We start from the raw sequence: 25,147 nt of genomic DNA, 5'->3' as shown, positions 1-25,147 counted from the left end.
AATGTACCTTAAAGGGAGATTTGTTGGGGCGCCCCGCAGTCCTTTGCTGAATATCCCCTCTCTCTCCCCCCCTTTCATTACTATCATTCCTGTCACTTTCTAATAAAAGGGAGATTTGTCAAGTATTTAATACTCTCAACAACATGGGAGTGGGCAATATGCTTGCTTTATGCAAAATCTATGTATATATTTATTATTGGAAATCAATTAACAACACAAAACAATGACAAATATTGTCCAGAAACCCTCACAGGTACTGCATTTAGCATAGAAATATATGGTCAAATCATAACATGGTGAACTGCAGCCCAACAGGCAACAACAGCTGTCAGTGTGTCAGTGTGCTGACTTGACTATGACTTGCCCAAAACCGCATGTGATTATCATAAAGTGGGCATGTCTGTAAAGGGGAGACTCGTGGGTACCCATAGAACCCATTTTCATTCACATATCTTGAGGTCAGAGGTCAAGGGGCCCCTTTGAAAATGGCCATGACAGTTTTTGTCAATGTAGCGTAAGTTTGGAGCGTTATTTAGCCTCCTTTGTTACAAGCTAGTATGATGTGATTGGTACCAATGGATTTCTTAGTTTCATATGGTGCCAGTATCTTCGCTCTAGCTTTAAAACTGAGCTACAACCTAAAAATCGCAAGTTGCATTAATGCGTTAAAGAAATTAGTGGCGTTAAAATTCATTTGCATTAACTTTGACAGCCCTAGTTACTACATTAAAGTGAAGCTAGAGTAAACCACCATTAACATGCCAGCTCCTCCACCTCTCACTACAATACTTTCATCCTCTCCAAGCCTACATTTCAGCTCGCCAGGTCCATTATCCAGGTTTTGGCGTGGGAAATACACTGACCAGATTTGGCTATTCACACCTACAGTTTTGCCCTTCTGTAGCCTCGTATTACTCAGACTGCTGCGTGCCCCGAAGGCCAGCAAATGGCTTCAGTTAACTCCCCCTGTATTATACGTAATAAAAGCAGAAGGTCACTCCTGAATCACAGCCTGCCTCTCTCTCAAATTTTTTATCCTGCAGAGCCTGAAACTTTAATGAATGCCCCAGCCAGTCCATCACAGAGGGTTACAGCAGGGCTGCTTAGTGTCCCCAGACATCTTATATTACTGTTGGACAGATTGTTACAAGGACCCACAAGAGAAAAACTTCAAGGTAAAATCATAGCCAGCTTTAACCAAATGTTAAAATCATTTTACACTGGTACAAAAATCATTTGTGGAATGTAAGATTTGTAGGAAAAGGCCACCGATGTTTTTTCAATCTGCCGTCTGTCTGTTTAAAAGTCGCTGGCTTTGATTTGACGTACAGCACAGCCTGTTATCTCTGTGACTTAACCAAGAGAAGAAAAACAACTGAACAAGTTTACTTCCACAAATCCATGTCGAACAATGAGCCTAGCAAATTACACAGACGGCTCCCCCGGTTGTCTCCCTTTCACCTCAGACCACACCTCTAGAAAGACAAGCGTGTCAACACGACACAGCGAGGGACCAAGTCCTACTGCTCCAAATTATTGCTTACACTGACTGTACTACTGAAGAAAAGCAAAGGCTGCACTAATTTCAGCTCTTCCTGACCTCAGAGACCACAGGTTGCCCAAACAGCAAGTTACCATCCAGATTTGGAACAAGCCTGGCCTTGGGCAGACAAATTAGGACAATGAATGGGTTGGTGATCGGCTTCATGACATTTTGATAAAAGGGCACCTCCGACAGAGCAGGTCAGTGTCTATTTTTAACTATTTCCTATTATGCCATAATTATCCAAGAACAAATTTGACATAGGTGGACACCTAATGTGAGTTAATTAAACACTCTCTCTTTACAGAAAGAGGTCTCTTTTGCAGAGGTTCTGCAAATGGTCCCCAGTCTATGAAGATAAATGGCTACATGTATGTGCGTGTGTGATAGGTAGAATTTGATTGAAGAAAGCTGATCAGCTATAAATAATCTTCTAGTAATAAAAACAGTTCTAGTGACATAAAAGATTAATTCATTGTTAAATGGGTCATAAAAGAAACTGAAATCCATGAAGGGTTAAAAACATTTAAAAGGTTTGAGTGTTGAAAACAAAGTCTCTTTAACAGTGGTCTCAAACTCAATTTACCTGGGGGCCGCTGGAGGCAGAGTCTGGGTGAGGCTGGGCCGCATCAGGTATTCCACAAAAAAAGCTTTGTTAAAAAAAAAAACAATCTTCTCAAACGTCATTATTAACAGTTCTTTAACTTGAATGGGTTCTTCTGAACATGAACGGTTCTTCTGAACATGAACTGTCCTGAACATGAATGGAACATTGAAGAACATGAACGGTTCTTCTGAACATGAATGGAACATTGAAGAACATGAACGGTTCTTCTGAACATGGCCTCTATTGCGTCTCCCACTTTTCCTGAAATTGTCTGTGCTCGTCACCAACCTTTCTCTTCACTGCAGGCTTTGAAAAAGACATGATATATATTCATTCCACTTGGTGTCACTCCACAATAAAGTTGTGCCTGCTGTGTTTGTGTTGCTCTGCAGTTACACCACCAAACCGCTAGTTGGCGGCGGCGTCTCTATGAGTTTCTTCTTCTTCTTGTACTCCAAACAGAAACTGAGCGGCAGTTGGAGCTAATAACTGTTGAACCACAGAGCTTTTACTGACATTACTGCAACGCCGAAAAGAGAACATATATCTGAGTGGATCTGTGTGAACAAACATTGAACAGATGGAGGCAGAGAGAAGTAGAACTTGGTCCTGGCCGCTCAGCATCGCGGAGAGACTGGACCAATCACAGCTGTTGCGGTCTGCGTCGCCGCGACGTGTAGTTCCATGTCTGGAGAGGTGACGTCAGGCTACGGCGTCGATTCAACGCAGAAGTATAAATCAAGCTTTAATCAAGCTTATGCGATGTTACACGGGCCGCCATAGTTGTTGTGAAATGTTTCTCTGCTTGCATCAAGCCCGGCCGATTGCCCGCCCCCGGGAGCTACATACCCCGCTGTGATTGGTCGGTTCGTTCAGCTCGGGCTCGCGCAACAAAGGGACCTTCCAACGGCAAACTGCTATTCACATAGAACTCGCGGGCCGAGGGCGCGTGGTTAGCTCAGTTGGTAGAGCGGGCGCTCATGTAACAAGACTTGGTCCTGACTGCGGCGGCCCGGGTTCGAATCCTGCCTGTGGCCCTTTCCGCATCCACTCTCTCTCTCCCACCTTTCCAAGACTCTATCCACTGTCCTGTCAATAAAAATGAAAAAATGCCCCCAAAAAAAAAAATTTGCGGGCCGCACTAACATTAAACTTTCATATCAAGGTGGGGGCCACAAAATATCGTCTTGCGGGCCGCAATTGGCCCGCGGGCCGCGAGTTTGAGACCCCTGCTCTTTAAAAACACTTTAAAAACATTGGCTGTTTTCGAAACCGCATACTGCATACTACTGAGGAGCGCAGTATGCAGTACATACTGCATACTGCGCATCCTCAGTAGTATGCAGTATGGAACGTAAATCGGTTTATTTTGTAGTACGCGAGGCCGAGTTTCGCGGGCTTCCGGTTTTGGAAAGCTTAAAAAAAACTTAAAAGTTACGGCTTTGCTATGGGTAAAGTTAACGTTAGTAGGACAGATTACGTTCGTTACAGATAGACAGTAGCACATATGAATTGCTGTCCTTACATTAAATTAGAAAAATAATATGCTATTTTTACATTTATATTATATTAAAAATAATATGCTATTTTTACATTTATATTCCTCCCTGTCCACCGCTGTCACCGGGATGTTGACGTCCGTCATTTCCGCCATTACAAAAATTTCCAAAAAGTGACCGTCGCAGCGCATTGCATTGTGGGATACAGTAGGCGAGGTAGACTGGTCTGATGCATACTGGAGAATTTTTCCAAATCAGTACGTCATCCGGGTATTTTTGGCATACTGGAGATTTTGCTTTTGTTCGCATACTGCATACTACATACTACATTTTGGCCAAATCAGTACGTACTACTAGTATAGTATGCGGTTTCGAAAACAGCCATTATTATGGTTAAAACCTCTTTAAATGTCAGGATATCTTCCTGTCCTATCTTCCTGTCCATCTGTGATCTACCTGTTAAGTCTGTTCTGAAATTGATTAGTGATACCTGCCGAGGCCTGAAGGGGAAGCTCGCGACTATGGTGCTTCATTCTCACGAGACTGCCAGAGAGTAGGCATCGTGTCACGAGTCTCACTACAAATATTCCCCTATTCAGGGCACAACACGTGTTCCAGGATTTAATCATCATTAATGGCGATAGCCCGCACAAGGCGAATGCCTTATTGGCTTATGGCAAAAAAATCATAGTCATGATTATTTTGGTCAATATTGAGATCACGATTATTTAACACAATTACTCATCAACTTTGGAAACTTTGGTGTGCTGGATTCATAACACAAGACAAAACAAGAGTATCATTTGTGAATCGTTTTAGCGTTTTATGTTGATTGTCTTGTTTCTATAAATCGTTGGAAGACAAAATTGTCATTGAAATTGAAATTAGATTAATTACACAGCCCTACTCTTAAACTCCACATTGTTCCCTGTTGGAAAATTACATTTCCAGTAGAGACAGATGAGCGGTGTGTTCAAATCTAAGAGAAATGATAGCCTCTCTCCTCTTCAGATGGGATCTGTGTGGCCTAGATAAGGATCATGGGTATTTATGACTCCCACAAGAGCCCTTTATTGCACTTTTGGATTATGGTTCTCATGGGAATATTGAACAAATATTTGAGAAGGAGCTTGGGACGTTTGTTACTCTAAACACCTTCGTAGATAAGACATTTGGCTTTACACAGAATGGTGCACAATACAGTAGCAGCTGTTGAGCGGCAACAAAGAACGTCCTTCCAAATGTTAACCTCAGTAATATAGACAGTCTCTTGTTGCCATACAGGGAATATAAACAGATACCTTGCTGAGACTGTTAATTATTGATGAGGTGCAACCACTAGATTAGATCTTCTGGCATGATCAAATATGCATTATGGCAGACATTTGTTATGATAACTAGGACACATGAAAGTGGTTGCCAGATGTTACGGCGTGGCTGAGATCGCACCTCTGAGTGTGTTTCACCTGAGTGCCCATCAGGTTTTGAAAGTTAAGAGAGAGAAAACTTTAAGAGCAGATACGCTTTGGAGAATGTGTTCCTCTTCATGTTAATCCACATTAAATCAGAACACAACACTAAAGCAATAATTAAAAGGAAGCAGTAAAAATTAATTACATACACTCGATTCAAAAGGAAACTTTGCAAACTCTCCTGAATGCAGTTACGGGGTTAATGATGGAACCATCTCATGCAGTGAAATTATCTGGTGCTAGCCGCCGCTGCAGCAGCTCTGAGGCTGCTTTTCAAACCAGCCATTAAAGTTTCATTCCTTTTATGCTAAAACACAGCATGCCTTGCATATTGAAATGTTCCCTCTCCATGCTGGAGAAGCCAAGCCACTCTTTCCTAAACAGCACTAAATATTTTGACAAGTTAAATGTTGGAGGATTTTTACAGACAACAAATCAAATCGTTGCACAAAATGGGTCCAAATGGCAGGCATGTCTTTTTTTAAAAAGTGCCTTCTCTCCTTCACGAGTACACAACCCTGTCTCCTAAAAAATATGTGAACAGCATTCTAAAGGACATTTTGAAGGAAGCATATTTTGTCATGGATTATGTTTGTCTTTGACGCATCACTAATACGTTTGTAAGTCCGCGGACACACGCAGCAAGTGACGTCGTACTGATGTTGTCACAATACTGGAATTTCCAACTTTGATACAATAGCTTGAAAAATATTGATATTCTATATAATTTTCGGGTTACCACAGGGAAAAATTTACACAACATTGAGTGCATAACATTTTAGATTTTGATTAAAAAGATAAATAGCGGTGTGTGTGTCAACACAAAAGTAACTTTTTTTTGTCCACCTGCCATTGTGGCTGGTGGATTCCAAAATCTACCTGCAACTCCATAGATTACCATTGTTATTTCTACCAGCCACTTGCATATTTTACCAGCATTTGGGTGGTGGCTGGTGCTAATTTCCAACCATACTTCGATATTTTTGATAACATTATGTAGAACAACAAGCGACGCGCAGAGCAGGTGATGTAGTGTATCGAGTGACCGTAACAAACACCAGACTTTCCTCCGGGAGACCGCTGTTTGTGTCCCATGTGAAACAGTTATTTCAAACCAAACTACAATGTTTTTTACTAAACCTAACCCAGTAGTTTCGTTGCCTAAACCTAACTAAGTGGGGTTGCGTTTTTTTGTTTTGTTTTGTTTCAATTTACAACGTTAACCACGTGTTTAAAACGGAAGCCGAAGAAAATACATTTCCCTCGAAATGTAACTGAGAAGTTGCAGTTTAGATGTATGGGAACGTAATTTTGTGGGAGACAGGGACGGTTCGTTTTGCAATCGGAGAAGCACATGGGCCCTACAGGACAAATGCATCAAAACCACTCATCTTCATGTAGTTGCAAAATATACCCACATTGAACTGTAATAATACAGATCTTAATTTACGAGGAGAGTTAAGTCGCAAACAAATTATGATAATGATCATAACTGATCAACAAACTGATTGCATGTGGAATATCCGTACGTTAAAATAGACCGTAGACTATAAAATGACAGCGAGCAACACAGACATGAGCCGTTTTCCACCGTCTCTTCTGTGCAGCAACAAGTCTTCCATCCCTTAGTCATGGCTCACAGAACCAGACTGATTCAACTCCACTTCAGTGCCTGCTGTAATTATACACACAAGACCTCAATTTGTGTTTATTAGTGCTGTGGTATTTCAAAACCACATATTACAGCAAATTGAAATTGGTTGCACAGGCTGAGGGTTTGGATGGCGGCCATTTTGTTTTGGTCTGCATTCCATGATGTTGCCGTTTTGCACGTGTGCCCATTTCCCTCTCCGCTAAGCGTGGGCACATGTATTTGATTTGCATTTTATTTTAAAATACTTTTTTTTTTTAAAACCGTCCAATAGGTTTGTGAGTGAAAGTGGACGACACATACACACATGAAAGACAGGTATCACAGCTTCAGACCGACCACTCAGAGGGCAGCAGGTCGTGGCTCCATCACTGAGCTTTCAGACTCTGTTCACTCCACCAGGGAGAGAAGCACCGAGTCTAAGCCATTTTAAAATTACAAGGTCAGAGTTCCAACCACACCCATGTCTGTTATAGACACCCCTTATTCTCTCCCTTTCCACACACACAGAGGAAGCGAGAGGAAACCAGCACACAGACACGATCTTCCACTCATTTCCACAACACAGATGTTTCTCAGCTTGACAGATTGGAGCAAATGATCCTTTTAGCACATGTCTCTGTTAAGTGCGGGCGGGTTGGATGTTAACTGGGTACAGTTAAAGCAAACAGAAACATATGTATTTAAATGAGCCTTGACTAACCGCTCAAGTTCTGCCACTGTATTACGGAAGGCGAGAGGTGTCCTTTCAGTGGCAAACTGGTTCACATCAGACAGAAGAATACACGGCATGTTCCTTTAACAGAACTAGAGATGAAACAATATCCAGAGGCACCATTTAATTGTGTATTTGCTTGTAGAAACACAGTCAACATGAAGTCATCCTTTTGGCCTCAGTCTATAGAAGCATAGTCACAGTAAGTTAAGATACTCATTATGTTTCCAAACTTGAAGGAATAACTGCTGACATGAATAGTCACTGCACGTCTGCAAATCCACAATTGCGTGGGTGTTTAGTAGAGCTGCAACGATTAATTGAATAATCGATTAGTTGTCAACTATTAAATTAATCGGCAACTACTTTGATAATCGGTTAGAGTAAAATTTAAGGAAAAAAAAAATCAGATTTCAGCCTTAAATGTGAATATTTTCTGGTTTCTTTACTCCTCTATGACAGTAAACTTAATATCTTTGAATTGTGGACAAAACAAGACATTTAAGGACGTCATCTTGGGATTTGGGAAACACTGATCGACATTTTTCCCCCATTTAATAAACCAAATAACTAACCGATTAATCAAGAAAATAATCAGCAGATTAATCTACAATGAAAATAATAGTTTGTTACAGCCTTAGTGTTTAGTCACATATGAATGTCCTCTTGTTTACTGTACGCTTACAATTATAATTTCAATTGAACCAGTTGAAAGTGATCTCATCTAGCACACCGTGAACCTACAAAAACAAACCAATGTAGGGAGACTACTGGGCCCATCTATTGAAATGAAAATGGATTAAACTAAAAACAGAAATCCACTTGAAGTGCAGCAGGCTAAGACACTTCATGCAGCCGGTATAATTATTAAATTACACATTAAAAAAAAAAAAAATGGGAGCAGGCAATATTTTTTTTATGATCAGATGAAGGTTGGCAGAGTGTAGCAGCACTGCAAAACAGTAAAACAGGAGCTTGGCAGATAGATGCAATTATGATATAAATAGCAAAGCAAGTTGACACATACAGTAAAGCCTTTTGAATGAAATATTCTCTAAAGCTGAAACTGAATAAGAAATACTTGAAGAAAACGTCAATGTGTCGAGTTTTCCCATGAAGCCGCTATTCCGGGGAAGTGATTATGTGAATGCTCTGTGTTGTGCAGTCATGTTTACATCCCTATAAAGCCAATATACAGTATTACCCTCTACTAGAACTTCAGAGGAGGAGCCCAACAGGAGACAGCAGCAGGGGAAATATGTTGCTAAAATAATTCAGCTCATAGCACTCATTACTCAAGCTGGTAACGTTATTCATATTCTATCAGTATGCAGCACCAGGACAGCACCACACTGTGCATGCCAATCTGCAACAAAAGAGTTCAGCAATGACAAGAAATGACAGTAAAAATACTGCACACAGGAAGATAGCAGCAGCATTAAAGCAGATATTAGCAGCCAACACACACAAATAAGGTGACATTACATGCAGAAGTTCAGTAGAATAAGACGAGCATTCACAGAACAGCAATATACCTTGTTGTTGTGAAGATCTCTGGCATCTCAGTCAATTCAACTTCTGGCTTTAAGTTTGTCTGTCTAACTTACAACTTGTGGGTTACCTTCTAGACACCACCCTAATATGATAGGATGAACCTTTATTAATCCCCGGAGGGAAATTCAGGTGTCAAAGCAGCAACATCAGCAAACAGAGTGAAACACAGGAGAGGTAAAGGTATACAAAAATTATAAAAAACAATAATAGAGATATAAAAGATACAGAGTGAATGGGTGAACATAGTGTGTACAGTACGTCAATAAATACATGTAGTATGTACAATAAATAAATGTAATATGTACATATGTGCTGTCTGTAAAGTGGTATATAGGATGTATAGTGTAAAGTAAGTGTAAAGTAAGTGCCAGTGGTTAGAGTCCAAGATGGTTGCAGATAGTGCATGTTAAAAGGTAGATAGTGCATGTTTAAAGGTAGATAGTGCATGTTTAAAGGTAGATAATGCATGTCGAAAGGTAGATAATGCATGTTTAAAGGTAGATAATGCATGTTTAAAGGTAGATAGTGCATATTTAAAGGTAGATAGTGCATGTTTAAAGGCAGATAGTGCATGTTTAAAGTTCTTAAAGTCCTCCTAGTCTTCATATGAGGGTCAGTCTTGGTTGTGGAGCCTGATGGCTACCAGCATGAAGGACTGACCCAGGCGCTTTGTGTTGTGCCGAGGGGGGATGAGTCTGTGGCTGAAGGTGCTCCTCATCTTGAACTATGGTTCATGATGTCTCAGTTCCGTTAAACCACTTGGAAGCCGCTCTAGTTAGCAATCATGCACAATAGCAGAGCACATAAATTTGGCTCACACTTGATAGAATGCAGCCATAATTAACATTATTAATCTTGTGTTTTTTTTCCTGCTATATCAAAATGTCTGCCATAAAAACAGGTCTGGTGGGATTATTCTTCCATAATGCCTCTAGCTAGAGCACTAACTAGCCTGTTCTCAAGTTATTAGACATACCCTGTGGTTAAATGTGCTGTAGAAAGTCTTATATTGCATTTAGTGGGTGGGGTAAATTCAAAGGGATCTGGACATAATATATTTCAAAGTGAAATACATACCCATACATTAAATCTAGCCTACTAAATAAAAGTAAATCTACTGTAAACTAGTACTTTTTGCTATTTATCTTCAGGCTCGACTCAGCATATCAATGTGAATAGAAAGAAAAACATCTAATTCCAAATAACACAGGATATCCAAGCTTGAAATTGAACAGCTTATGCCCCTCAAATGAGATATCTATCAAGTGGAAAAACACCTTCCTTAACAAAAATGACTGATGACATCAAATTACTTTTGGTCTTTTCCCCCAAGAAACAGCATTTAGATGGCAGATTCAGCCGTCTCTAACAATAAACAGCAGGTGTGACAGGTTTTGTATCATAAAATGAATAAACATTATTAAAACAAAACCCGCCATTGCTCAGTTTATGGTTTTTCTTCTTAAATATTACACAGTGAGAAAGAAAAAACACATCAAACATTGTATGTCTCTGACTGCAGGGATGGTTTAAATCAAGCTAAAAACGAATGTCTCCCTCAGGTGTCATGCTGATTCCTGCTGTGCAGACGTGGCTCAGGTCATTCATGTTTCCCAGTCACCACGGCAACAGTCACACCGACGTGTCATTCGCTGGATCGCCTAAACCCTACATCTGTGTGTGTGTTTGTGCATGTGCTAACAAGGTCAGTAGTTCAAACAGTATGCATCAACAAACATTTCTCCCCGGCAACCTTCTCTTCGTGGCTTCAGTCAAATTGAACAAATCAACATGATGTTTTTTTTCTTTTTCATCACCTTCCCAATCTCCCTCTCTCTCTCTCTCTCTCTCCCTCTCTCTCTCTGTGTCTCTGCCTCTCAATCTCCCCTTAACTTACCCTTCAACCTCTCACCGGCACAGAAGCATGTCTTTGATGAAACACATGCGATTCCTCATAATAAAATTATGACACACCACTTTGTTTGATAGTTTTGTTTACGTAAAGAAGAGATGAAGGTCATAACCCCTATTCATTATATATGGGAACAGACGCTAGACGGGCAGGAGGAGGGGAGTCAAAACCATTTCCTCTAAGTCCTCGCATGCTTTTTTTGTGAATGTATTTTTCCTTTTCTATTATTTGTTGTTTGTTTTACATATTGCATATAAATCTCCGAAGCAAACTGCAAGTTAAAATAACTTAGAAAAGGAGGAAGAACGCTGCTGCTTTTTAATTTGTTGGCATTACAGGAAAGCACAACTCTGATTTTTCCCCCAATTTGTTCTTAAATCAGATTAGCAGACAATTCTACAGACTTGGTTAAAAACAGTATGGCCCCTAGGGACTATCAACTTATGCAAACTGCAGTAAACGTTTTGTATTAGACTGATCATAAAACAGCTATACAGAGAAGACATTCAATTATGATCTGCTTTATCCCTCCAGCCAGCAATCAATAGTTTAATTTGCAATCAGGTTTTGTTGTGCTGTGTTTCGGTTTATAACTTATTCATTCACTGGGAGAACCTAAGAATCCTAGTTATTGTGCAAGACATGAGTCGCCAAGCGTGGTGACACATGACGTCAGGAAGCATTAAATGACAATGTACGGTTACAGCGTGTAAATCTTTCTTCTGACAGGAAATCGTCAGCCAAGCTGGAAGCCGCTGCAGTAATTGATCGACTGTGAATACACTACTGGGTGAACTTACTGACCTCAGCTAGACTGAGATTGGGACAACTGTATCTCTGATTCAAGAGGTCTTTTCCTAATAGCAGTGGTGTATTGTAAGGCGGTTAAGTGGGAAAAAATTCAAGAGAAAGCCTCCCAGTTTAAGATAATTACTGTTTCTTGTGGAAGACACAACATTTACCAAAAATCACGATCAGGGTCACTTAGAGGTACTTTGCCATTGCCTGTAATTCAAGCACAAATAAGCTTCAGCCAAGAGTAAAAAAACCCCGAAAAAAGGTGACCTTGAAGAGCTCCACTGACCACGTCGTCACCTGTGTCACGACCTCAAAGAAACCAGAGAGCACATTCGGATGTCACTTAGTGTGATCGATACAGGATTGTGTTGCTCTAAGAAAAGGAGCAATACAGCATAAGAACACAACAGACCATAAGATGACAAAGCAGCGACTATTCGAAAATGCATTATATTAGACATCAAACTGAAACACTGAACAGATCTGCGTCTTGCTTTACAGTTGAATTATATTAACCAATTTTGAAGTTATCTATAAATGTATTCTATTCTTCAATGTTTACCTGGTTAGATCACCTCATGATAACTCGTAGGCTGGTAAGATTGCACTGTTTTGTTGTTGACCACTCCATCTTTCCCCCTGTTCAGTCTAAATGCATGAAGTCACAACCATGTGTGTTTGCTGCCATCTAGTGTACACATGTAAATATGGCAACACTTTGAACCAATTTTTTTCACATTCACAGCCTCATCTGGGTCGTGTCTACAGTAGAAGGTAACCCATGAGTTGGGAAACTCTCGCAAGATGGTTAAGGTTAGGCATTGATCTATTTTTTTTAGGTTATTTTTAGCCTTTATTTGATAGTGATAGTATAGACACGAAAAGGAGAGAGAGAGAGAGAGGGGATGACATGCAGCAAAGGGTTGGGCATTGACCTCAAATGGTTAAGGTTAGGCATTGACCGTGAAAGGTTAGGATAGGTCGTCAGGCTGCGAGTCTCGCAAGAGTTTTTGCAAGTTTTTGCAGGATTTCACAATTTGTGGGTTACCTTCTAAACACGATCCCTCCTCTTCATGAACAGTATTTGTGTTAGTATGGACATACGTACCTACACTATGTACACCATCACACATGGTAGTACTCTATCCTTTATATTCACAATGCAGAAATACTATAAAGTAAAAATATTTATATTTTGAACTCCATATAAGATTTTTTCTTTTAAAGATGCTTATAGACAAACAAAAAAAATACATTTTCCACTTTTATTTTCCATTGCACAGTAATCTCTATCTACAGAATTTCTAAATTTTTGTGGCAGCAGATAAAGTCATAAACATCCATGTGAAAGTTGCATAAAACTGTACAAGAAAATTGGCTACAATGAGAAAAATACTGCAACCCACTGATAACTGTTGAATCCAGGACAGAAGATGGCATATGGCAGATAGACAGGACTCCCTCTTGTTGCTCGAGCGTGTGGATTGTATCGGGGGTGAGAATACTGCATACTGTAGTGTATGGAAAAGAAAGAAATCACTCAAAGATGGAAAAAAGTATAACATTGACAAAAAGAAAAAACACACAAATAACAGTTGGGTCGGAGGGAGAGACACTGAACATTGTTTCCGGGGATGACCTCTAGCTAAAACTAGTTATTTTTCCTGAAGTTGTTTTTTCCTCTTCTTCACTTTTGGGGGTTTTTAAGACAGAGCTACCTATACCAACATCCACACTACGATGCTGACTAAACACAGAGAAGGCAATATCTGTCGCTGTGGAACCAAGAGAGGACTCGCTGGAGGAAGAGAGGAAGGCAAAGACTTGAAGTGAAGGAGAGTGGAAGCATGTGTGCAAAGACCAAACATGCGCCAGTTAGAATTAAACCAGAATTTAGAGGTCATCCTCTAACGCTCAGTATCCTATTGGTATCTTTTTATCGTCATTGGTGGCTTCAGTTAGTGTGACAGACACTCGACTGGACGTGGACAGCTGACTGGTGGAGACTAGGACATCAATTATTAAACAACCAAAATTGACATGAGCCTGACACACACATTCTCACACACACACACACACAGATGAATACCGTAAATATTGTGTCTGAGCTGTAGTGGAATGGTTCAGGTTTTTTGTTTTAAAGGAAAACAGCCGTATCAACCAACAGTTAGGCCACTTCAAACATTAGTCCAGATGTTACATTATTATGACATATTGTGAAACAATACTACTATAAATGGCTGAGTTCCATTGCAACTTGCTCTATTTCTTAATGATGAACATGATGACATTCCTAAATGGACCTGATCCTGGGTTCTGACACATATTACCGTATACTGTCTGGTGGAGCCAAATGATAATGCAATGGAAAAGCTAAAGCAACTCTTTGGCGTCAGAAAAAATATGGCCTCTCTCCTCTTCTGTTGCTTGAGCAACCTCGACATTTACTTTCCAGTTGGTCTTAAGATTGTCAAACTATTTACTTATATACAAATAAAGGTTAAAAGCCTGGTAGACAGAGAGATACACCGCATTTGCTGCAAATATGGAAAGATAATAATGAAGGGTGAATGTTTCTGACACCAAACACAACCGCCTCTCGCACCTCAATAAATAAATATTAACACAGGCAACTTTCTCATACAGACAACTGTCAGCAAAACCTGAAATGTGTTTGAAATGTATGCCTTTAAAGGTCCGTATTTCTATTATCCTGCATATATGAATACACATAAAATAGGGTTTTCTACTCATGTGCATGTGATCGCCGTAGTGATTTGGAAACGCCACCAAATCTGGCTCGACTAAAAGTGTATTTAACACTGATCTCATCAGCATTTGTACAGTCACACTCAAAGCCAAACCGTGGAAGCGTATGACATTAAGAGGGGTGAGGGAGGCAGTTCACATCAGACAGGTCGATAAATGAAACCCACGGGTAAACAATAAACATGTGTGGTTCATACGCACTTGATTTCAGAGTGAAGAAATCGGATGTTGCCATGTGAGTGAGTACTAAATGATATATGCCTTTTATATCCTTGCCCTCCTTTTTTAGATTCCAGCCCTTTTCATAAGGAGAAATTAATTGGAGTTTGTTAGATAAAAGCCACAAAACGTATTTTTTTCAACAAATCAAATATCATCCACTTTCACAACAATAGAAAAATAAGAGATTTTCCGATAATACAGACAGAGCAAAAAACCCAACGAATAACAAAGAGAGGAATGGCAAGAAAAATAGAAATTAACACACACACACACTGTTGGTAACGATATGAAAGTCTGTAAGATACAGAGGAGAGTCTAGAGGTTGAGCGAGATGACGAAATATCCAGTGTACATCAGAATAAGTTGCTTTAATCCCCCGCGACTCTCTGCATAGAGGAGGCGTCGCTGTCGCAGCACTTCCTGTGGCTCTCCCAGCGCCGCCGTCTTTCGCCCTTCACACTCCTCGATCCCTTTCCTTTTGTACTTGTCACTCGGAAGTCGATACAGCGTTGCACATTTATTAGATTTATGTATATATAATGATGTATTTAGATTCTTTTTCCCTTCTTTATACATTTTTAAGAATTTTTTATAGTCTGTTTCTTCATTAGGTGTTTGTCTTTTTTTTTTCAGTTATGTTCGTCGGTTTTGAATACTGGCCCCGATGGGCTCGGAGCGAGAGACAACAGTAAAGGACATTTTGGCAAATGAGAATGAAGAATCTCCAGGTGCGTGGGCCAATTGGCGACCTCGGAGGAGAAGTTGAACAGAGATAAACAAAGAGACAAAAACATGAAAAAAAGACACCCTCTGAGGTTGTCCTTCTCCCCCTGTCTACTCCTCAGTTCCACCCGAAGACTGAGGTAAGAACAGTATTCAACATTGTGCTAGGGAAGAAAATCCCAAGTGTCCCCGTGAAGAAAAAGGCTTGGAGGGATGGATGAATGGACAGACGGATGGGTGGGGGGCGTCACGGTGAGTCCAAATGAGCCGATGGAAGGTGACAGTAGTTGTGTCCATGGAGCTCTGCTCCTCCCCCGTCACTGATCAGAACTGGTACCATTTTTTGTCTTTGCACTTCAGCATCATCTGGAAACACAGGAGATGTTGGAGTGAGAAACAAATAGTTGTGAATTTACAAATCGTTTTTTTTTTTTATTTTAGTTTTGACTTTTTGATTTCACTTTAGTTTAGTTTTAGTTAAGAGTGTGTTTACTAGTTTTAGTTTAGTTTCAGTTTTTCAGAAAGGTTTAGTTTTCATATATTTAGTTATAGTTTTACAATAGTTTCAGTTTGTTTGGGGCGCTATAATGTCTCAGAAGTATGGAGCTATATACATACAAAATACATGGTACAACATGTTTAATCTTGGTGCTACTTTAGTGTCTGATGTGAAGCAATTGCATCATAGCGCCATCTCCTGGATTGTCAAGTCAGTTCAAATTTCTGTTGTTCAATGTCTCGAGAGTTGGTGGAAATTCATGCTGTGTCCTTTTTTTTCGGCAGTGATATATTATAGCTGAAAAAAATAAAACTGAAATGAATTTAGTCCTTTTTATTTTATTTGTATTGGTTTTCAACCAGGAAGTATAGTTTTCGTTTTTCTTAAAGGATATAGTTTTTATTTAGTTTCAGTTTACTAAAAATATTTTTCACTGCTTATTTTTGTTTTAGTTTATTGTAATATTCGTAGTGGGAACATGGTTCAAAATATGAGGAATACCTTCCCGACTGTTGAGTTACACGATCCATGATTCTCATGATTAATTCAAGTCCCTCATCGAATACTAATCCTTTTGCTGTCACTGAAGTTCATTTTATATGTCATGAAATTAAGAGATTTTTGATTTAATTTTGGTTCACCTGGTCAAATTATGCAATTATTCATAAGCCTGGCAGGAAACAGGGGACCTCACATATTTTAGAATGAATGTCTATCTCATTTCTGAAAAGAAATACTGAAGTGAGACTGTCTATGTCTGACATTAGACTCCCTATTCACAGCAATGTGAACGTTCCACAGGCATATACTGCCCTCTAGTGACTAAATAGTGTAAGTGAGCTCAGCATTTACAAATATATTCAGTATTCAGGACAGCAGTTTTCCCTCTTCTTTTCATAATAAGTCTACGACTCTGTTTGCAAGAGATTGTATAGATATTATAACCGGCTCTGATAGTCGAATCAGAAGTGAAACTGAAATAATCCACATTATAACCAATGTCTCCTGCCTTTAGAAGATTAATCCTCAGTGAGCTATTTACTTCAGCTGAGACTTTAATCTTCATTCTGTGAGCCACTGCACACAGGTATGTATGTACAAACATGAGCAGCTATGGCGTCCTTGCTGTGACATCACATGATAGACTTGTAAACATTTTGTGTTTACCTGGTGGGCGTGACTGGAAAAGGAGTCTGCGCTGGCCATCATGGCGGCTGTCCTCTCATCCAGCTCGCCCAGTTTCTGGCCTCTCTCGTCCAGCGCTATCCGGGCGCGTGCCAGATCTCCGACCACACCGGACGCCGCCCCCTTCATGCCCTCGATGCCGCCCGGTCCTGGCATGTGCTGGGCCAGACTTCGGGATGCTTTTCCAGCTGATATCTCACCGACTGAGTTTAGAGATGAAAGCAAAAGAACGAAGGGGAGAGATGAGGTGAGTGAGAGGTTGAATCGATAAACTGAATGTGAACTGCTGTATATGTGGGTATACGTGTATGTTTGGCATACATAGCTCCTCTCGGTCCAGCGACTGTGCTCCTCCACCAAAGAGGCCTTTGAAGAACCCTCTGTTGGGGGCCTCTGGTGTCTCCACTGGTGTAAAAAGTTCACCCAGCATCTCCTGAAACATCAACACACACACACACACACACACACGTCACCCTGCTACATACAGTTTAGGCCTGTGTCTACTCATACAGTGGATTGTTATCCACTTCAGTAAACAAAGTATACCTCACACAGAGTCTCTAAGGAGGCTTCTGCTCCACTGTTCAGGAACATTCTTTCAGTTTATGACAAATATTCATCAGATATGTGTGTTTATATATAAATGTTAGGGATTCTTGCCTTCTTCTTTACCATCATCGTTTAGCAACTTCTTTAAATCTAATTCTCAAATTCATTCACATAATACTAGACAGGTTAATCATCTTCACCTGCCCTTTTTACAAAACAAAACATGGCCAGTGTCCTCATATCATGGTGCACAAATATGGAACACCAAAATACATGTTATCAAGAGCTTGTTATCCTTAGAACATTTTAAAAAGGAAATCATCATCACATTTAATTCATGACGTCTAATTATCTTTTGATATGTTTAGACACATTTTCTTTTTCTTCTGTACTGTTTCTTTTGTATGTATTTCATTGTTTTTACTCCATTGTTTTCCACTGTTTGGTTTGTTTTTTCTGCACATTTTGTGTACTTCTTGTTGTCGTTTAACTTTTGTTGTATTTTTAAAATTAGGTTAGTTTAGATCTTTCTTTTCTTTAGATTTTGTGCAGTTTTTATATGTGCAAATAAATAAATAAAAAATAGTATACGGTTTCTAAAATACATGAGAATAAACAGTGCTTGTATATATGTTCCCAAAGATATTTCCTATATCTTCTCCAGTTATTTACATGTCATTTGTCTTTAACATGACATTTTTTCTATGCAGTACATGTATATATATGCAGTTCTTTTATGCTCCCAAGACGCGGAGTATAAAACTTTATTCAAGATAAAAAAAAAATGAAATCCTGAACCATGGCTCATTAAATCCATACGTATACTGTACTGTATATAGAGTGCTCACTGACCTGTAGGTTTTCACAGGTGTCCTGGCTGTAGGTGATCCTCTGGGCCTCGGTGGGAGAGCAGAGGTACATGGCCTGACCCAGGTTGGTGAAGCAGAACGTCCTCGCTATCCGCATGTCTGTCAAAGGCAGGTAGTTTACATCCATGAGCGGTCTCAGTCCCGGCACACTAGACGGAGGGGACACAGAAAGGATTTATGTGATTTTAGAGACTAAACAATATAATAAGGCTGCCAATAAATGCCTTGCTGCACCTGAACACAACATTACTGTGGGTTGTTGAAGCAAATATTTCAAGTTTTATCATTGTTTTCCAACATTGATATGCATATTTCAATCTCCTGAAACATTGCAGGCAATGTTCATGCACTCTGACCACTTGGAACAGGCAAACACACGCACAGAAACACACACACACACACAGGCAGACAGCTGGGCATCCTTGCTTTTGTCAGAGACCCATATGGATGGCTGTTCTGTTTCCTTCTCTCTCCTCTAGGGAAGTGAAGATTAATGAGGATGAGCGACAGACTTACACACCCTTCCTAACTCATACTTCCACACACTGCGTGAAAATCAGCCTGGTATGTCTGCGTGTGTGTGTGTGTGTGTGTGTGTGTGTAGCACTGTTGTAGTACTCGAGACCGGTCTCAAGACCACTTTTTGAATTTCTCGTCCCGTAGTCGACCAAATTTTTACGTGGTCTTGTCTCGGTCTAGGACAAAGAGGACTCTGGATTTTATTTCAAGACTGGTTAAAACCACAACTGTGGGGAAATCACTAATATGCCTGTGCATTGTCTGATTTATTTGCTAACGGATGGATGTAAAACTTGAAATGCAACCAATAACTTGACTAACTTGTAATTCGATTTTTTGTTACTAGTAATGGCTAACACGCCTCCCCATGAGAGGAGCAGAAGCTGTGGCTGTCTGGGAGGAGATGTCAGCCAAATCTTTGTTAATAAAGTCTGGCTACCTAAAAACACACAGCAGTACTGGGACTCGCACTGGTTTTGGTCTCGACACACTCTGGTCTCGGTCATTACTTGGTCTCTGTTTACGTGGTCTTGATTACAACACTGGTGTGCAGTTCCTAACCTTGTCATGTTGGTTTCAATTTGAAGGTTAAGTTTAAGATAACGTTTATTGGTGGTAGGTTTAAGTTAGCGTTGGGGTTAAAGGACGATAGAGGATAAGATAGATGTGTCTGGGTTTGCTTGTCGTGAGCGTGTAAGAGGACAAGCGTTTGGGTCTGACATTGAATGATAACTTGAGCAAAAAGAAAAGTTTAATTGAGGACATAATATGATGAGCCTGTCTGCCTCAGCGGTGTCAGCATTTATTTAAAAGTTCAGTTGTCTGTCGCCCCGATAATATTGTTAAACCACACTTTAAATTCAACAAACAGTTGTTTTTACACCTGTAGAATATAGGGAACGAGAGAGCAACATTGTATCAAGGATATTTCCATCATGCCAAAAAAAAGGGATACTGAAATCTGTCTTCTGAGTTGAACATTCCCTCCATGGGCAGTAGTTTGTTGGCAGCTGTAAAAAGGTTTTACAACATAATGGAAAGTGAAAGCTGTGGTCAGCTTTAATTCTGTATTCCAATAGTGACAAGTTTAATAGTGAAAAAAACACCAAATAAACTTCTCAAACTATCTCTGCAGCCTAATCCACTTCTCCACAGTCCATCTGTGTGCTCAGAATGTCCCTAATACTCAGATTTATGCCAAAACACGGCTAAATACCCAACAACCATCTCAATCCTCATACACGACCCTGATGAGCTCATGAGCAGACACCTGAGCCCGCCTCCTGCTCCTCTATTGGTTAGAACTAATCTAGCACAGCTCTGTCATTGGCTAGTTTACACATTGACGCCGCACTTCTAAAAGTGTTGAAGTGTTTCATGCTCAAAAGACAGATTTTGTGTGGTTGTCATGGTAATACTGACCAAAATTGGCGAAAATACTGACCCATCCAGCACCTTTTGTTTTAAAAACACAAACTCAAGTGTGGAAACTGTTCCTCAACAGAAGGCGGATCAAATCTACTTAAATCTAATCACATGAACATGATTCATTCAAACTGACTTTGATTGATACATTTTAATAATAACAAGCTATTTCCGACTGACATGTTTCTCACCTGAGGGTCATGATGTGGCCGTTGGCACAGAAACACGCCAGACAGGCGCCTTGGCTCATCTGCACCACATCTGCCCGGAGGATGAAGGAGGCCTCTGTGATGCTGTGTTTATAGATGCAGGTCTGGGAGGGGAGGGCGAGGACTTTGGCCTGTTTCTCTGAACACACCACGGCGTACTGGCTCTCGTTGAGGTCCTGGGAGGTGGACGGGGACACCGAGACGGGCCGGCGCTTACGGACCTTCTCTCTTTCTTCGCCATCTGCTGTGACGTTGGGTTCGAACCACTGCTCGAACGGAGCGGGCTGCATGGAACCTGTCGAGTCCAGGAAAGCCATCCGCATGACGCTGCCCTTCAGCCGCACCAACATGCCTGATGAAGGGAAGGAAAAGGCTCGTTTATAATAGACAATATTGTGAACATCTTTGCCAGTTTGCACAAATCAATCTGGTTTTCATCCACTATGGCGGCAAAATTACTCTGTTTTCCATCCCTCCCATTGCCCACCTGTGGGTGAAGCGATAACCGGCTGCAGTTGACGTTGCTCCCCAGCAGGTGGCAACGTGAGAGCGAGAGCCAGCACGGTGCCCAGAGTGGTGCCCACGTACAGGCAGGGCGTCAAAGTGCTGTCTCCCTTCCGGGCGAAGGTCTCGCTGAAGTGGAAGGAGCTGATGGCCTCTCGTGCTTCCTTGTCGATGCTGGTGACGCTGGAGGAGCGCGAGCGGCTGAAGGAATTGTCCCGATGGTCTAATGGGTTGGCACCCCGCGGCGGGCATACAGACAGGAGGACAGTGAGGAGACAGACAGAGAGAGGTAAAGCACCCGCAAGGCAGCGACATCACAACACAGTCAACACAGATGTGGACATAAAAGTGATGAATACAGGTTTTCCTACTGTCTTAGTAGTAAATTAAACACATTAATTCGACATTTTACAGCAAACTCAAGACATACCAGTTGAGTAACAACTGTATTTGTTTATGAATGATCTCTGTAAGATTATTGACAATGTAGATACAGAAAACTGGGAGAGAGTACGGGCTTGCATTCTCAACGGTGTATCTCTCTGACAGATGGATTGGTTAATAGAGCAGCATCACCTGAAACCTCATTGATGGTGACGTTATATTATACATACTTTATATTATATATTAGAAACTAATCCAGTGATATTACGCATTTGCACAATTTTCACAGGCCGACCAACATTTTCAAAATGTTCCATCCCCAATCAGCAGTTTTATTAGGCACTTTGGTTACATGGTAAAACACTGGAACTCTTACACAACTATACAGGTAAATGTCTTGGCACTAGAGTTGCAACAATTATTCGATTAGTTGTCAACTTATAAATTAGTCGTGAACTATCTTTATAATCGATTAATCGTTTTTTTAAGGGAAAAAAAGGCAAAATTCTCTGATTTCAGCTTCTTAAATGTGAATATTTTCTGGTTTCTTTACTCCTCTATGACAGTAAACTGAATATCTTTGAGTTGTGGACAAAACAAGACATTTGAGGAGGTCATCTTGGACACTGATAGACATTTTTCACAATTTTCTGACATTTTATTGACCAAACAATTAGTCGAGAAAATAATCGACAATGAAAATAATCATTAGTTGCAGCCCTAATTGGCACTTGCACATTAGAACTTGACAATGTCCCATCCAGTGTTCTTGGTGCTTTCAAATGTTCAACACCCCTGAAGAAAAAAATGACTCTTCATTTTTCAAGTGATAATATTTCTATCCGGGCAATTGATAAGGTACCAATCAGACAGAGAAAAGAAAGGCATGAAGAACACCGAAGAGAAAGAGAAAGCTGCAAAAGTAACAGGAAGCGTTACGGTGAGATGGAGTGTGCGTAGTTTAGCTTAGCACCACTGACCTCTAGCAGAACCCCCACCAAGGTCAAACAGTGGGAGTCAAGAGCACAGCAGAAAATTTCATGTAGCTCAATAAATTGAAATTCTGGTCAGATCAGTGCTACTTTTGTCTCATGCAAACTTAGGAGAATATCTGCACAGCTTGCCAATTTCGAGGCTAATAACCAGATAAAACCGGACTAATGGGATGTGGTGGAGTCCAGTCGAAGTGAGAAAGATAAACTGCATTTCATACAAATTGTTTGGAGACACGAAGTCAAGGCTTACCCAAGTCTGGCTTTAGCTCAGTAGGCAAGCTTAATTTCCGTGACAGCTTTGCTGGAAAAAAGAGAACATCCCTCTTTACAAAACACACGTCTACGCTAACACACGATGCCATGCAAAGCTAGAGAACTAGAATCGGGCTAGCATTGTGCACAAAGCTGGAATACACCAAAACGACAAAAGGCTGTGGAACAAAGTGCCGCGGGATTGTTTAATTGACTGGAGCAGCCAAAGTGCTTTACACAGGAGAGGACACTGCGTAAGGACTCAAGAGACAACCCTGTTCATCACAGAGGCATGCTGTGGAAGACAAAGACAAAGGAGGTGACCTCTGGTTGCACAATGCCCTGCAAGAGAGGACTGGTACAGTGAGATACATCAAAACTGCACAGCCATTCAGGACCCTCATGCCACAGGAGCATGCACCGAGAACAGGAAACAGAAAATATTCAACAGGAGATGGAAGAAGACAGTGGAGAAGATGGTTACTGAAGTCTGTCCCAACTAGGATAAAATACACTTGATTACTGCATGTGTGAACTTATAAATAGAAAAAACGAAGATAACGAATGGATGAAGGTGTTTGATGTTATTTCTCTGTCTGTAGGAGAAACTCTATATGATGAAAGGGGACTTTCATCATGCGTTCACTAATGGTTGTTATGAAGTAATGGCTAGCTAGCAAGTTCTTTTTTTGTGGTTCGAAAATTGACAGAAACTCACCTTGACAAATGAAGAAATGTCTATAAAAAACCCTGAAAAGTCTGCGACATCATTAATATCCTCAAGCACAAACTGAGTTGGGTTTAACTTGATTAAATTCTTTGTTTCCATTTCAAAAAATAAAGTGCCAGAGGCATAATTTGAATGTCCGACACTTCACCTATAATCCAGTTTTCAAAGCTGGTTGTTGTCCAGCTCCTTTCCATAATTTATTTACACAAATCTACAGTGAACACCTTCTATTTACTTTAATTAAAGGGGCTCTGCATGTCCACTAGGGGTGGGAATGATACAATATTATCACAATACTTACGATCTGATTGTGATTTTAACCTTTTTGTGATATGCTGAATATAGCGATAAGATATATTGCAATAATTTTGCGATTTATTACCTTTTGTTCAACTGCAATTTATGCAGTTTGTCAATATCTGTTTTATCTAATAAGATACAGTTTTCACTCTGTTCAGAGGTCAGAGGTCAAGGGACCCCTGTGAAAATGGAGAACTCAGTTTTTCCTTGCCAGAATTTGGTGTAACTTTGGAGTGTTATTTAACGTTCTTCCCGACAAGCTAATATGACATTGGTACCAATTGATTCCTTAGGTTTTCCAGTTTCATACAACCTCTGAAAGACACAATAGTGACCGGGGCCCACTGTTAGAGGTTAATAGTTTATATAATAAAAGATCGATACTTGACGTCCGTGTATAGATACAATATAGCCACGCAAAATATCTAATAATCTAATAATAATATATAGAAGTCGGGTGGAGTTATGTGACTTACACAACGTCACCGAACTCCATTAACCAGTAAGAGTAGTAAAGGGTTAATGTCTCGGCCCTCACAGGTGCAACAAAGCAAAAAGGCGGATTAGGAAAATGTGCAGTATATTCTGAGGCTTAGAATATTTTTTTAAAAACCTGTGTTGTGAAATGTTAATGGGGCTTTAACAGGGTTCAGATTAATGAAATGAGGCCAGGCTAGTTAAAAAGAATCTATGACGTTGGTGTGGGCAAAGTCAAAACTCCATTCTCGGATGTAGCAGTCATTTTTGATAACTACTCATTTTCACTTGAAACAGAAACCCCTGCCTTCCACAGACAATGTCATCATCTATTTCATCAACACACACTGAAGGTACACAAAGACACAGTTGGACAGATGAGTTGCTCTCCGCTCTGCGGTGTCATCATACTGTACTATGAGCCAATCACTCATAACGTACACGGAGAATCTGTTTTGGGAGGTCAGGACAGATATCACACGCAGGCACATTTACAATATGACACTCGTGCTACGTACATGTAGCATGCAATGTGTGTCTAAGTGAGGCTGTATTGTGCTGAATCCCTGCCCTGCTTCCAGGTTAGCCTCTGCTCCATGAGCTTTCAGCTCTCGGTGTATAGTTTTCTAACCACGTTCTTGAGTATGGACGTAAAATATGAGCACTATGCAATTTTAAAAGAAGAAAAAAATACTGTTTCTAATTCAATACAGTGAGAACCAAAAGATAGTGGAACAAGAAGCTAACCCAGAGGTGAAGCTGAACTTCTCTATTCTCTCGTCTAG

At 40.4% G+C, this 25,147-nt stretch overlaps 1 protein-coding gene across 5 annotated transcripts in view; it reads right to left on the bottom strand.

Annotated features, from left to right (window-relative positions):
- Window positions 1-13,002: 13,002 nt before the first annotated feature.
- stxbp5a (syntaxin binding protein 5a (tomosyn)) overlaps window positions 13,003-25,147 on the bottom strand; it is a 109,581-nt gene continuing 97,436 nt past the window's right edge. For 3 of the 5 annotated variants that reach the window (XM_037750127.1, XM_037750129.1, XM_037750128.1), the window contains 7 exons: window positions 22,854-22,904; window positions 21,208-21,489; window positions 20,703-21,072; window positions 18,551-18,716; window positions 17,471-17,582; window positions 17,132-17,352; window positions 13,003-15,831 (listed from right to left, as the gene is read on the bottom strand). In XM_037750127.1, the coding sequence (XP_037606055.1) occupies window positions 15,790-15,831; window positions 17,132-17,352; window positions 17,471-17,582; window positions 18,551-18,716; window positions 20,703-21,072; window positions 21,208-21,489; window positions 22,854-22,904 (1,244 nt within the window). In that variant the 3' untranslated portion in view covers window positions 13,003-15,789. The remainder of the gene's footprint in view (window positions 15,832-17,131; window positions 17,353-17,470; window positions 17,583-18,550; window positions 18,717-20,702; window positions 21,073-21,207; window positions 21,490-22,853; window positions 22,905-25,147) is intronic. The other 2 variants (XM_037750130.1, XM_037750131.1) reach the window with 2 other exon arrangements.

This window comes from Sebastes umbrosus, chromosome 18, assembly GCF_015220745.1.
Source record: "Sebastes umbrosus isolate fSebUmb1 chromosome 18, fSebUmb1.pri, whole genome shotgun sequence".
Lineage (NCBI taxonomy): Eukaryota > Metazoa > Chordata > Actinopteri > Perciformes > Sebastidae > Sebastes > Sebastes umbrosus.
This window is presented reverse-complemented; position numbering and strand designations above follow the sequence as displayed.